Here is a 13,763-nt window from a genome sequence, read left to right as displayed (position 1 = left end):
TTCTTTGTCTGCTGTTACCTGGAAAGACAGGAAAAGCTCTTGGGAAAATCTAAGCAATAATCCAGCAGTTCTTACATGAGGGGGTGGTAGGACAACAGAAGGATGTGTGTGGAAAATCTTCCTTCTTGTTGCTGTGGGCTGCAAAAAGTGCTTTCAGTGTGAGTCAGGTTGGGCCCTGATGGCATAAACATTGATCCATTATTCTTAAAGGTCTTTTCCAACCAAAGTGATTCTATAACTTCCTTTTCCACTGTTGGAATAGTCCACTGAAGCCCTCTGTCTGCTACCTTGTAGCTAATTCTGTCCATAATCCTTCAGTTTTGGGGGCTTGCATTTAGGACTTTCTCATGGAATAACAGCTTTCTACCAACCTTTTGCCAGTTACATCTGGATCAGTAACTTGGGCAGCTCCAACACCAAAACAGTCACCAAAATAACCTAGGTCCATACCTCAGGAAAGCTTTTAGTTCAAAACCTAAAGCTTGAGCTGTTAGTTTTTACCCCGGGGTTATTCACTAGGTGTGATACCAACCGGGTTGTGTGGGAGCAACAATGTGGGAGTGTGTCCAACTTTACTACAATTTAAAATAGCTCTTTGAATATTATTCTGGCTGATCAGTGATACACACATAGTGGTCTGAAAAATATCCTTTTTGTAAAAAGTAACCATGCATGTATTTATCCGCCTAGAAACAGATGACACAAATGCAGTTGGAAAGAAAGATGATGGCATGCAGTATCGGCCAGAAGTGAAAGGTACAGTGCAGACTTTGTCTTTTTTGGTTAAGACTTCACAAGACGAGAAAATAGAGCATGCAAGTCTCCTCTAGTCTGCCTTACAGCTCTGATTCCTGTAACTGAGACAGACCTGTGGATAGCTTCTTTCTTACAGTATGTTGCAAGGCTGGCAGGAAGGTGTGCATGACTTGTAAGTTTTGCCTGCTGTATTCCTCTAAGATCCCCAGCTGCTCAGTACCCTGTGCAGTAGGCACAGGATTGGACTGCCTCCAAATACTGTGAAAATGACTTTACTGGAAATCACCAAGCTGTGACATTCCTGATAAAATAATATAGTACAAGCCTCCCTGCCATGATCCCATCTTTTCTGTTAACTTCTGAGAAAATGGATGATTCTCTATTTGTTAGGTTGTATTAAAATATTTTCAGTAAACTAACATGCCGAATCACATTGGTTGAAAATGTTTCACCTATGTGAACCCTACCTTACCTTTTAACAACCTTTAATGCCTCAACTTTTTCTTCATCCCAGCTGGTCAGATGATCATACACATCAAGTATCCCTCCAATGCCTTCTTTAGACCTCCTGTTGCTAGTAACACGCTTGAAAAAACCCTTCTTGTCATCTTACACAACACTGGCCAGATTCAGTTCAAAATGAGCTTTGGCCTTTTGTGTCTTCTCCCTGCACATATGAATCACAGCTCTGTACTCTTCCTGAGAAGCCTGACCTCACTTCCAGTGGCCATACAAAATCTCTTTCCTCTTGAGCTCCACAAATGGTTTCAGTCAAGCTGTTCAGTCAAGCTGATCTTCTACCCCACTTGCTTGACTTACAGTGCAGTGGAATTGTCTGCTCCTGTGTTTCTAAAGGCACTTCTTAAAACCTGACCAGCACCCATGGACCCTCCCAAAGCAGGTTGCTAGGATACTCTGCTAAAGAGCTCCATGAATACTTAAAAGTTTTTTCTACTGAAATCTAGAGTAGCAACACTGATGTCCTTTTTTCTCATTGCACTGAAAGCTCAACCATTAAACTCAACCATTTCATGATCACTGTGGCCAAGACAGACACCTAAAATTACACCCCCCCATGAGCCCTCTATTCACAAACAGCAAGCCTAAGAGGGTTTGGCTCACTGAGTACTTCTGACAAGAAGCAATTATCTCCTGCAAATGTCAAGAAAGTCCTGTTCATCACAGCAATATTATATTCCCAGGTGATGTTTGGGAAGTTAAAAACCTCCCATAAGGACAAGGGCTAGCAATCTGGAAATTTCTCATAATTGCTCATAGAATAAGTCATCAGTGCTCACATCCTGGCTGGGCACTCTGTAGTAGACATCCACTACCATGTTTCCTTGTATTCCCTCCCTCTAGCCCTCACCCAGAGGCTCTCAAGCACATCAGCACTAACTGTAAGTGCTGTACAGTCACCTCTCCCTTACATACATCTGCCTGTAGTTGTCCATCCCAACACCCCACTTGTGGGATTCATTTTTACCAATTCATGCAAATACCAATGCTATTGTAGCTCTGGGTGCTGGCCAGTGCTTCTAGTTCATTCTGTTCTTTTCTCATACTCTGTATGTTTTGTGTTCAAGCATTTCAAACACATTCCTGAGCAAGTGTTCCCACTAGCACTTGCTACTCTCAGGTGATGCCATGTGACTTACCTACTGCAATGGTATTGAAATCCACCTTCTCCGTCAATTCTAGTTTAAAGCCCACTCCATCCTGGCAGCTTATGCCCAAAAAGTCATTTTACTCTTCAGGACAGGTTGGTTCCATCAGGCCCCAGCATACCTTGTCTCTGCCATGATTTAAACCCCCAAAATTTTGGTGGAAACACCAGTCCTAGAGCAAGGTATTGACATCCTGGGCTTACCTCCTTGTTTCAAGTTTCCCCTCATTATTGGGAGGATTGAAGGGAAAACATAATCTGTGTTCCCAACTTTTTTTAGCATTGTCCCCAGGGCTTCTGAAGTCTCATTTGATTGACCTCAGACTTTTTGTTGCTACATCATCATTAGTAGCCACATGAAAGAGCAGTAGCCTGAAGGTTGCAATAACCTCTTTAGTCTTGTGGTGATTCCCCTAATTCAGGTCCCAGGGAGGAAGAAAACTGCTCTGAAAAGAGAATCCACCCTGCAAATGCATGCTTATGTTTTGCACAGGAAGGAATCACAAATGAACATGACTCAGTGTTCTTTCTCCTCAGTGCTGGTCTTAATGCAGGTTTTGTTGCAAGATACCCTCTCTGTTAGCTCTGATCTTCATTTTTCTGTCATTATACTTGTTTTGCACTCCCATGGCTTCCCCAAGTAAAGCCATCCCACCATGGCTTTCAACTTTCCCTGTGTTCTTCTTGAAAAGTCATTCAGGGCCAAAAAGCTTCATATATTTTTCTCTTTTCACAAATTCTCTTATTTTCACTGCATATGATGTACCAGTTGGAGTGATTTAATGTCAATTTTCACTTACATTATGAAGGTATAAAAGGCACCAAATGCAATATACATCTTATTATGTAATGTAATGAAACACCACTTTCAGTTCCTATTCCAAAGAGGTAACAGCCTTTTATTCATTGCATGGAAATTGCCCTTGAAATCTAGTTAGTGGAAAAAACATTGTATATAATTATTATTATTAATGTGTATGGCTTGTGCAGTCTCACATTCAGCAAATGATGTGCATGAAAAGAGTATGCTTCATGAAAAAAGGTTGTTTTGAAATTTTTTAATACAGCACTCAGGTCTCTTTAGATAGTGGGAGCCAGAAGTGAACTTCTTTGAATTGTTTTTGTTTTCATCCAGGTAAGAGAACAGTCCACACTCCTACCTGTTTGATTTTGTTTTCAGTCCCTGAGAGTTTCGCTTGTTAAACCCTGTTCTCTGAATGGATAACATTTTTCAGCCTCTAGAACTGTGTCGATCTCCTCCTGCAGTGCAAGTGGCTACCTAGAATTCCACCAGAGAGGTCTCTCTTCCCAGATTCAGCTGGCTTCAGTGGTTTTGTCATACCAAGACGAGCATCAGGGTTTCAATTTTTATTCACGACTCTTCCTTCTGGTGAAGTATTTGAACTCCTATATCCAGTCACTCTTTCAAGGTTCCTACAACAGCTATATCTTTCACTTTGAAGCTCTGGAGCAGTTTAGCAGGTCTCTCCAATTAAAAATGGATTCCTGTCAAAAGGGGTGTAAATGTCTGTTTTACACTAGGAATCACCTCCTGCATTTAACAGCTCCTTGCTTAATATAAGTTTTGCCTCTGATCTCTGTGTGGCTGTCTGGCCACTTTTCAGGGGACACAGCATTCAGTTTTTTACTTCACCTCACATTCTGTATCAGTATGTGTATTAAAACCAGATACAGAGCAGCTCTCTGAACATACTAATATAATTGTCTGTAGCTCATTACAAGGTTTGATTGGGACCACATATGACAGTAATTAAATTCTTGGGGAAGGAGGGAGATAATAGTTTTGGGATGAGACATCCCCACTTTTCTCCTCAGACATGTCGTGACATAGTCTATTCCACCAGTGCAGTGGTGGACACATTGTCAGCATTAGTTAACGTTCTTCCCTTGTATCAAGTCATCTGTATCTTCAAAACTGCCTGAATTAAAAGGCTTCCTTATATCTAAAACCTCTAATACATGCTGGGTTTTTTTCTCCAGAACCAAATTAGAATACACTCCAGACATTTTCAGAAAAAAATCTAAACCAGTAGCACATCTCTCTTTTTTTGTCTTGTGAAAATACATTCTCCTTCTTACTGGTGTAATTTCAAATATCAGCAATTGTATAATTCTTCACACTCCCTTTTGCTTTATAGACTTTTATTTGTGAAGCTACAGTCTATTGCCAAGGAAATGAACACCATTCCATAATTATGCTCACATCTTAAGATCCCTGATCTTAAGAGAAGTTAGTTATGAAATACCAACCTCTGTGTTTAGGACTTCTTTACAAAAAACAAAAAGATGGGGAAAAAATGGTTGAAAATGAACACAGGTTTGGATATTTCTGGTAACGACAAGCATGAAAGGTGTTGGGGCAGAAGGGACTGCCTTCCTGTGCTAGGCTGAGCTGGACAACAGCTAAGTGCCCACCAGTTTCTTGCTCTATCCCAGCTTCCCTCAGGATGATGGAAGAGAGAATCAGGAAAGCACGCATAAGAAAAACTCATTGGTGAAGCTAAAGACAGTTTAACAAGCAAATGGGGGTTGGGGGGAGAGATTAAAAAAAACAAGTGATGCAAAAGCTGTCACTCACAATATCCCATCAGCAAACTGATGATCAGCCAGCCTGTGAGCAGCTGCCACCTTGGAAACACCAAACCTGTAGTTTTTATTGCTGAGCATGATGTCATACGGTGTGGGATATTCCCCTGGCCAGTTTGGGTCAGCTGTCCTGGCTGTGTCCCCTTCCAGGCTCTTGCCCAGTCCCAGTCTCCTTGCTGAGAGGAGAAGCAGAGTGAGAAGCAGAGGAAGTCTGGATGCTGTGTGAGCTCCCTTCAGCAACAGCCAAAACAGTGTTGTGTTACCACTATGATTTCAGCCAGAAATCTAAACCAGAGCACTCCCATCAGCTGCTGTGAAGGAGGTTAACTCCATCCCAGCCAAAACCAGCACACGGCCCAAAGGAATGGGTATTTTAAACACATTTCTATATTTTTGAATTCTCTCTCCATAGAAATGTTTTTCTGAGGAAAACTGCTATTGAAGTGTGTTTGATTTCAACTTTAACCAGCAGTGGTACCAATCAGATTTGGGCTGTATCAAGTTTCTACCCAGTAATCATAAAATGTGGTTCAGCATCTTTCTAATCCTTTTTAGAGGGTTCTTTTTCATCTGTTTACTCATGGGAGAGATCTCTCTGTATCTATGTATTAGGTTTTTGCCCCAGTGCCACTGACAAAGCTTCTGCTGACCTTCCTGCTTTGGTTTGTTTGTGTCATGAGCACTTTTCCCCTTTTTGAGAAACCAGATAAAAAAAAGTATATTTAGATGTTTCTGAGGATCATTTCCCAGTGCAGTACATTCTAGCAAATCTCTGTAGGTGCCTCTGAAACTTCCCCCTTAAGCCTCTGCTTTATTATTCTCTATTCCTTTATTCACATGTTAGTCTTAGTTGAGAGTTTTAAACATCATACCCCTATGTATTTTATTGTTATGTATATTTCTTTTCAAGATGCCAGTGATCAAAGAGAAGACATTTACATTGGAAACCACATACCTTGTTCAGAAAGCTTCAATGGTTACTGTATACATGGAAAATGTGAATTCATTTATTCCACTCAGAAGGCTTCCTGCCGGTAAGTCCTTCATGTCTCCAAAATGTGATTGAAACCACTGTAAAGCTTAATTAAAATGTTCCCTGAGCACTCTCTGATACATCTAATGACAGGATGTATCACCTTGTGATATCTAAGCAGTGGCACAGGAGTGGTATCCCTGTGCTGTGAGCAGCACCCAGCAGCTCCAGTTAGGAGGGAGATAGTGCTCAGAGGAGAGGCTCGGTCAGTCAGGTACATCAGAATCTGAATCCCTCTGAGGAGTGTAACCTCAGTGTTATCTTCTTATTTTCAGCTGCTAAATCATATCCAGAGCTAAAAAACCCAAACCAAACAGAAACACATTAAAAAGGACTTTGCCTTGCATGGCTTCTCTCTAAGACTGTTTTTTCCCCACTGACCTCTCAGCCTGTTCTTACACTATCAGTACATTTTATTGTTCCTGTTATAAACTCTCTCTGGAGAATCAATACCTTATTTTTAACATTTATTGCCCTTTTTCACAATAATAGGCTTCATATAGAGAATAAAAAATTGCAAAATATTCTCTAGCCCACACCTTTTGTCTACAGTGCAAACTAGAAACTCAGAACACTCAGTATTAAGCCCCTCAGTGTTCCCCAGAATATATGAATGTTCCTTAGCTCCCAGATAATTTTTTTCCTTTATATTTCACCAATTGAATTCTGTATCTTTGTTTTCCTAAAAAATTGTGGTGTTGTTGTTGTTATTATTACTAATATTATTATTATTATTATATAAAAGTTGTTTATAGAAAAAGGCCACTTTGCAATAAGATGCAGTGCCCTACTTACTAGGAGGTTTCACTCCTGAGCTTTTATCTTGCAAGCTTGCACTTTCAGATTAATGTGGCTGCAACTGCTATAACTCTTCGCTTTCCTTTGCTTTTGAAACTTCAGCTGTAAATCCATTGGATACTTTCATATTTTCTCCCTTGATCTTTATTGATTGATGATATTTAGGTGTTTTTTGCACTGCCAGGATTTAAGGGTTTCCAGACACATCAGAGAGCAGGAAGCCCAAATGGCAGAGCCAGTATGGTTGTCAACTTAAGCATTTGAAAGCTTCTATTATTTCTTTTACCATCCAAGACCCTTTCTTGTTTATTTTCACCTTTCCAATAGGACATTTTTGGTTTTCTTTTCATCTGGAACCAAGAGAACTCAACACGGCTTTGCTTCTCTGGAGAAACAGAGTGCATCCCCAGCATCACCTTGATGGGCATTAGGCAACACTATCTGATTACAGTATTATTTTGGTCTAGAACTGTATTTAACACAATTTATAATGAATTTTTCCTTAAAATGTTTAAAGTAGCAGTATTTCAAGGAAAACATTCCTGTCTGAATTACCTAATTTTTATTTTCTCTGATTTTTTTTCTGGAAGATGTTAATCTTATGGTACTTCATCAATTTTTGATTCAGTATAAATTCAATCTTTTAAACATTTATTACTACTTTAATAAGTATTGATAGGCAATGTTTTGATGAATTTAAATAATATACCATCCTTTTAGATCCTATTTTATAGTTACATTTACTGTTACTACCTTCAGCTATGTCAGCACTGAGCCTAGCACAATGAACTTCGCGTGGTTCCAGTCAAGAATTTGTGACTATCAGTTCCTGACCCTGAGTATCAGTTCTCCTCTGGATTTTTCTTGGCTATTAAAATACTGATGGTCTCATGCTTTATGCATATTTCTTACTGGAGCAGAGTTATTAAGGAAACAAATAGTTTATAACAGACATCAATCCACTGTAGTAATCCTGTACCTCCATCAGAGAAAAAAGGTCTCTCTTTCTCCAGCAAGGAAAATATAATCATGAATGCTAAGGGCAAATTGTTATTTTCAAATGCTTTCGGTTCTCATTCACATCTAGCACACACACTGTTTAATTTGCTTCCCGTTTCCTGGTAGTGATGTATGTGGGGTGTCGGATGACCTATAAAACTGCAGAAAATACTTGTGCAGAGCAAATTATGAGTTCTGCCTTCACTGAGGGCAATGAATCCCCTTGTTCATTGTACAGCAGCCCTCCAGGACTGGAGCCCAGCAGGCAGGTGGGAGGAAGGTTTTGTAGCAGCCAGTTGCACAGTATTGAGTTTAGCAGTTTTGCACGGATGGGATCAGGTCTGTCTCCTGCTGCCCCCCTTGTGCAGTGCAGTTCTGCCCTGTCCTTGCAGCAGGCTAAGTCAAGGACACACAGTCCAACCCTTTAAAAACAAATCTAAACTTCTTTGTGCTAAATCAATTAATTGACTGATCAGCTTATTTTAATAAATCCTTTCTGACCTCTATTGATCTTGCTATTATACCAATGCTGTATTATCTTGTTATGCATTTATGCAGCAGAATTCTTTAAAATCTCTTCTACTAGTTTAAGGTAGAAAACTAGTGCCTTCTCCTGCCATGATGTAATTCTTAATACAAGCACTTCTCCTGAATCTGCATTCAGTATTTCTCAGAAATAATTTCTTGTCATTTCAGTGTTTTTGAGGAAATATCTTTGAATTTCTTTGTGCCTCCTCTGCCTTGCTTTGCCTCCTCTGCATTAAAGCAGCTCTCACATTGATAATACTTCATCTGCTACTTTCTTTAACGAAAACAAAAGCAAAGTAACAATAAGATTTAAGTCCTCCTGACTAACAAGGAGATCTCTTCCTTTTTGTCTCTTCTTGCATGATTACCAGTGTGTTCACTGTCCTCATTCTTCTTGTATGCTTATACAGAGTTCTCTTTATTCCCTTCCTGTCTAACACCAGGCATACTTACAGCACATGGAGGGTTTTCTTGAACAAGTTTTACTGGAATTTGGTTCATGCCTGAACTAAAACTCTTTACACAGCAGCTCATGGCTGGATGTAGTCGTGCATTTCTGTACCCGAGCAGGTGTTTCCATATAAGGAAGTGAAGCTAGAATTTTCTATAGCCTGCTCGCTGTAATTGGCTCAGTACCAGCACAGACACAGTGATAGGACTTTAGAACTGCACCTCAAAGCCTAGTGTCCATCTCATTGGGCCAAGAGCCAAAAAAGCCCACCTAGACCATCGAGTACTAAAGGGCCTGCATAAGGGTACACGAGGCTTTTTGGGAGTGCCTTAGCCTGTGTAGCTTTGCTTGGTACACGGTGCTCGGCTTATCTCTTTTCATTTTGTAACGTTTATTATTTTTCCTGTTATTAAAACTTTATTTTACAAAGCATATCCTGGGAAGCCGTCTCGCTATTTTATTAAGCCATTTCTCCGCTGGCTGGACCCTCGGAGTTATCGGGAGAAATCTCGATAGCTGGAGAAAGTAGAGTCACAAGATTACGAACATGTAAACCCCAACTATTATCCCTGCATGCAGAGGGAGATTAGGAGCTGCATTAGCAGTTGTAGAAAGGTCTTTGGTGTAATTATTTTGTTGCTCCAAACAGAATTAATTCCTACCCTAGCACAAAGCTTTTGAATGGATGAGTCTGATTTTGTGTTGCTTTCAGGCTTGTCAGATCCATTTTACAAAAGGATTGTTGCTCTGCCTGCATGTGAGTAGCTCTTCTCCAGCTGTAGAGCTGGAGGCCAATTGATTCAGCTCTCCATAGCGATGCATTCGTGTCAGTCGATTCTAAAGGAAAGCTGTACAAGGAACTTGCTCAGGGTTCTAAGTGGTGGCCTTTGGCTCTGCAGTCTTCATCTCAGTGTTTTGGGTGGCTCTTGCTTTTTCTTGTGCCTCAGCCTCTCTTGCCTTGAGACAGGAATTGTTTCAGAGAATGCTTGCACTGGCACATATTGTAGTGCCAGAACACATCACTGCTCAGGAGCAGCCTCTGCTGAGTTTCTCACTGAGCTAACTGCTGCTTTGCTCAGGCAAGTTACCATTTAGAGAGCTGCTTCTCTTCTGCTTCCAGTGATTTCTGTCTCACCTCATGCAAATTATTTTGGATTCTTCCTTGAATGTGTTTGTGCTCTCACTTGAATGATTGTGAGCCATTGGGTTTTCAAAGCTGACCTGCATCAAATTCTGCCTCAGCCACAAGGCAGGAGAGGGTTTGGTGCTGGTCTTGTCCAGGAGATTTTGCAAGATTCCACTTCTGCCAGTTGCTCCTTGAAAAGGGGTCTTCTTTTTCAAGGTGGATTTTCAATCCATATTTCAAAGTTCCCTTTCCTCTTTGTCACTTCTGTCCCCTATTGACAATGGAGCTGAATGAGTTGTGCTCTCCCTGTGTTTCATGAGCGTGGTTCTTGCATTTCATTCAGCCTTGTCTTGTCTACTTGTTTTCAAGTAGTTGTTCCACCCAGTTGCTTCACTCTTCCTAAATATTGTACCAATATAATAATGACCCAGATAATTCTTTGGACTAATCAGGACCTTCCCCACACTGGTGTGTTTTCAGCTTGTAACCTTATCAGAAAAAGCAGAGCATATCTACTTGCTCTGTCTCTTCTCTTGCCGCACAGATCCAAACCATTCTCTAACACAAATATTATCACAAGTGCACCTTCTCACCAGCTCCTTCTCAGCTGGAGTGACTTTGGATTTCTCATTTCATCTGCAAAATGATTGGGGTGCTGTCAAGTTACAGATTCTATAAAATATTCTTTTTCTTTTTCAGGTGTGAATCAGGATATACTGGACAGCACTGTGAAAAGACAGACTTTAGTATTCTTTATGTTGTCCCAAGCAGACAAAAGCTTACACATGTCCTTATTGCAGCAATAATTGGAGCTGTACAGATTGCCATTATAGTTGCAATTGTCATGTGCATAACCAGGTAGGTAATGACAAAAACAGTGAAAAATTATGCATTGTATTGATACACTTACTATGTATTTAATTATATGATGCCCAACATTTTATTTGCTTAATACCCACTTAAAAACTACCTGATGACTGAAGCAGGATGATTATGTAGCATCCTATCTGCCCCCTTGTTTCTTTGGCCACAAAAGACAGATTTGTTTGAATTCAGAAACCATCAATAACCACTCTGAATCTCCAGACTAAATACACAGCAGAACAGATCAGCCTTGAAACGAATCCAAGCGTTAAGCTACTGTGTTAGACCTTCGCAGGACTTATTGAAGCATTGCTGAAATTTTGTGGAAGCTATGATCCCCAGCTACCAACCAGTGAAACCAGAGAGGTAGACAAGATGTTGTTCCCTGTGGTACCACTGTAAATGGTGTTAGAGAAAGAAGTACCCCTCACACTATATATACTCTCTGAAAATTAGTGTCCAACTTAACCTGTTTTATGAAACTTAAAGACACACAAGCACAGAGTTCAGATTTCTGGGTTTTCTCAAATTCTCACCCTCTGTAAAAATACTGATATCAGAGCAATGGACTCTTATTGATGACAAGGCCTTCAGTTCTAGGACTTGAACCAAACAAGCACTGAGGTCTCTGAGATAGATTAGGTATGACTTAGTTACCTTATAGGTGCACCAAGTATTTAAGTCTTACACTCGGGCATCCGTGCCACAGTTTGACTTTGCCTCCTCAAGTTGTCCTTCAGTTTTTCAGCTCCACTTACACTGAGCCATAAAACTTTCTGCTACTGCCTTAATTTACAACTTCCAAAACTCAGTGATGTAGAGGGACAACCCATGAATGAACAATACAAGCCTTTTTCCCTGTATCCCTTGTAAAGTTCAACCAAACAGACACTAGCACATGTATAAAACACCATCTGCACATGTAAAAGAGTTACTTGGCTCGTGTAATTGATGTCATTCGCTTTTTCACTCAACATTCTGCTGGCCAAAGCAGTGATGTGGTTGAGCTCCTCTTTCAGCCTTTGTATGACCATTCCTAGCTCTCAGTCTCTCACGTCCTGCTGCATCCCAGCAGGACTGCTGCATCATTCATTGCCTGGCTGAGTAAGTGCCATTCCATTCGGCATTGCTGGCTTTTGTGAATCCTTTTAGTTGTGTGTCTGGCACCAAGAAAGGGATCAACCAGAGTCACCCCACAGAGACCCGGGCAGGCTCTGTCTCATGAGCTGCTGTGAGCAGCAAGGCACCTGGAGATCCAGCACTTCAAAAGGCTGATTGATCCAGTCCCACCATCCACTGGGTTTTAATCATAAAATATGTATAAAGTAAAGGGAATGCAGTAATTCCCCACGGCAGGTGTTTGCTGTATCAAGGCTGAAGGATGTAGCACCTTGCTGGTTTTTGTCTCAAGGTCAAGCAGGGTTCCCTTCTGGATGATCTGGGCAGATCCTACAGACATTCCCAGGTCACAGTCCAGTGCTGAACAGCAGGAGTGTCCCACTTATCAGCACAGGTCATAGACTCCTTGCTGTTGTTAAGTACAGAAAATTAGGTCAATGTATGATTGCTAGGCTTAATTATATGTGGCATATATAAAATCAGCCTTCCTTTCCTATTTCTCTCTTTTTTTTAACAGAAAATGCCCCAAAAACAATAGAGGACGTCGGCAGAAGCAAAACCTAGGCCATTTTACTTCAGATACGTCATCCAGAATGGTTTAACTTAGTGCTTTTTATACCTACATTTACCATGTGATGTACATTTTTATTATATCTTTTTTTAAAGAATGGAAATATTTATTTCAGAGGCCTTATTTTTGAACATTCTTAGTGTAACAGTGTTGGTCTGTATTCTGAAAGCATCAGCTCTAACAGCTATGGACTGTTTTAGTGTCTTTACTTTTATGTTTTTGAATACAGTAGTTCATTTTCTGTATCTGTATCACATGGTTATATAATAGACTTGTGCTTTATCCATGGAATGTAATATTTTTGGGAACACAAATTTATTCCAACAGTGGTTGTAGACTTAAAAAAAAACCCCCAACAAACCAACAAAATAAGTCCACATTACCTAACAAACAAGGCATGAACTAAAGGTAAAAATGTTTACAGCTTACTTTTCTTATGAGGAACTAGAAGACACTGTGTTTAAATACCGTAGATATTTAAATGTTTTTGGAAGTTAGTAACTGATTTTTTAGACACTGCCTATCGCATGAACTGTGAAGCTGTGTGCTGTGTGTAGTTGTAACATATTTATAAAATGTGTGGGCTGGGTCTAAGCACTGCCATCTTCATAAATAATTCCAACAATTTATTTTTAAAGATGAAAATTATAAATTTCATAATTTGGGAAGTTACCTGGTAGAGCAGATGGCACAGGTCCAAAAGAAGTAGGTCTTAGTAGATTTAGATATTGTAAAAATTGGTGTTGAATAATTGAACACAAATAATTGGAATAAAGCCTACTTTATCACTGTTAAAACTGTTTTAATACTTCTTAAACTTTTTTAAAGGAAATACATGTTTTAACACCTACAATACAGATTGTATAGTGTTTGTGATTAAAATAAAAAGAAATAAAAGTGAATGAATTCCTAGTGCTCTTGTATAGAGTATTTTCAAGAGCTAAAGAAGTCCATCCAAATTAGTCTGCTGGTCATAGTTATATTAATAGACTGTTAGTTGTCGTTTGAAAGATCCCAAGATAAAGTGTGAATAGGATGTGTTCAGCTGTTTTAACATGTAGTGTAGGCTTTCAGAATTTTGCATGTAGGATTTAATAATTTGTTCAATAAAAAAAAGAAAAATGCTTTCAACATTTTGAACTGGAAAAGCATGTCACAATACAACGTTTTCACTATATTGCCTCTGGTTTAGTGTGTTTATTTGTTACCCCATGGGGTAATTGCAGCAAGTTGAAGACCTCAAGT

At 39.9% G+C, this 13,763-nt stretch overlaps 1 protein-coding gene across 2 annotated transcripts in view; it reads left to right on the top strand.

Annotated features, from left to right (window-relative positions):
* Positions 1–13,675, top strand: part of TMEFF1 (transmembrane protein with EGF like and two follistatin like domains 1) — a 116,695-nt gene extending 103,020 nt beyond the window's left edge. Inside the window, exons 7-10 of one of the 2 annotated variants that reach the window (XM_063398247.1) lie at positions 697–756; positions 5,940–6,063; positions 10,664–10,822; positions 12,465–13,675. In XM_063398247.1, coding sequence (XP_063254317.1) covers positions 697–756; positions 5,940–6,063; positions 10,664–10,822; positions 12,465–12,549 — 428 coding nt within the window. In that variant the 3' untranslated portion in view covers positions 12,550–13,675. Of the gene's footprint in view, positions 1–690; positions 757–5,939; positions 6,064–10,663; positions 10,823–12,464 lie in introns of both variants that reach the window. The other variant, XM_063398239.1, reaches the window with a different exon arrangement.
* Positions 13,676–13,763: the final 88 nt, after the last annotated feature.

Source organism: Prinia subflava, chromosome 1, assembly GCF_021018805.1.
Source record: "Prinia subflava isolate CZ2003 ecotype Zambia chromosome 1, Cam_Psub_1.2, whole genome shotgun sequence".
Taxonomy (NCBI): Eukaryota; Metazoa; Chordata; class Aves; order Passeriformes; family Cisticolidae; genus Prinia; species Prinia subflava.
The sequence above is the reverse complement of the archived record's forward strand: the minus strand, read 5'-3'. Positions and strand labels throughout refer to the sequence as shown.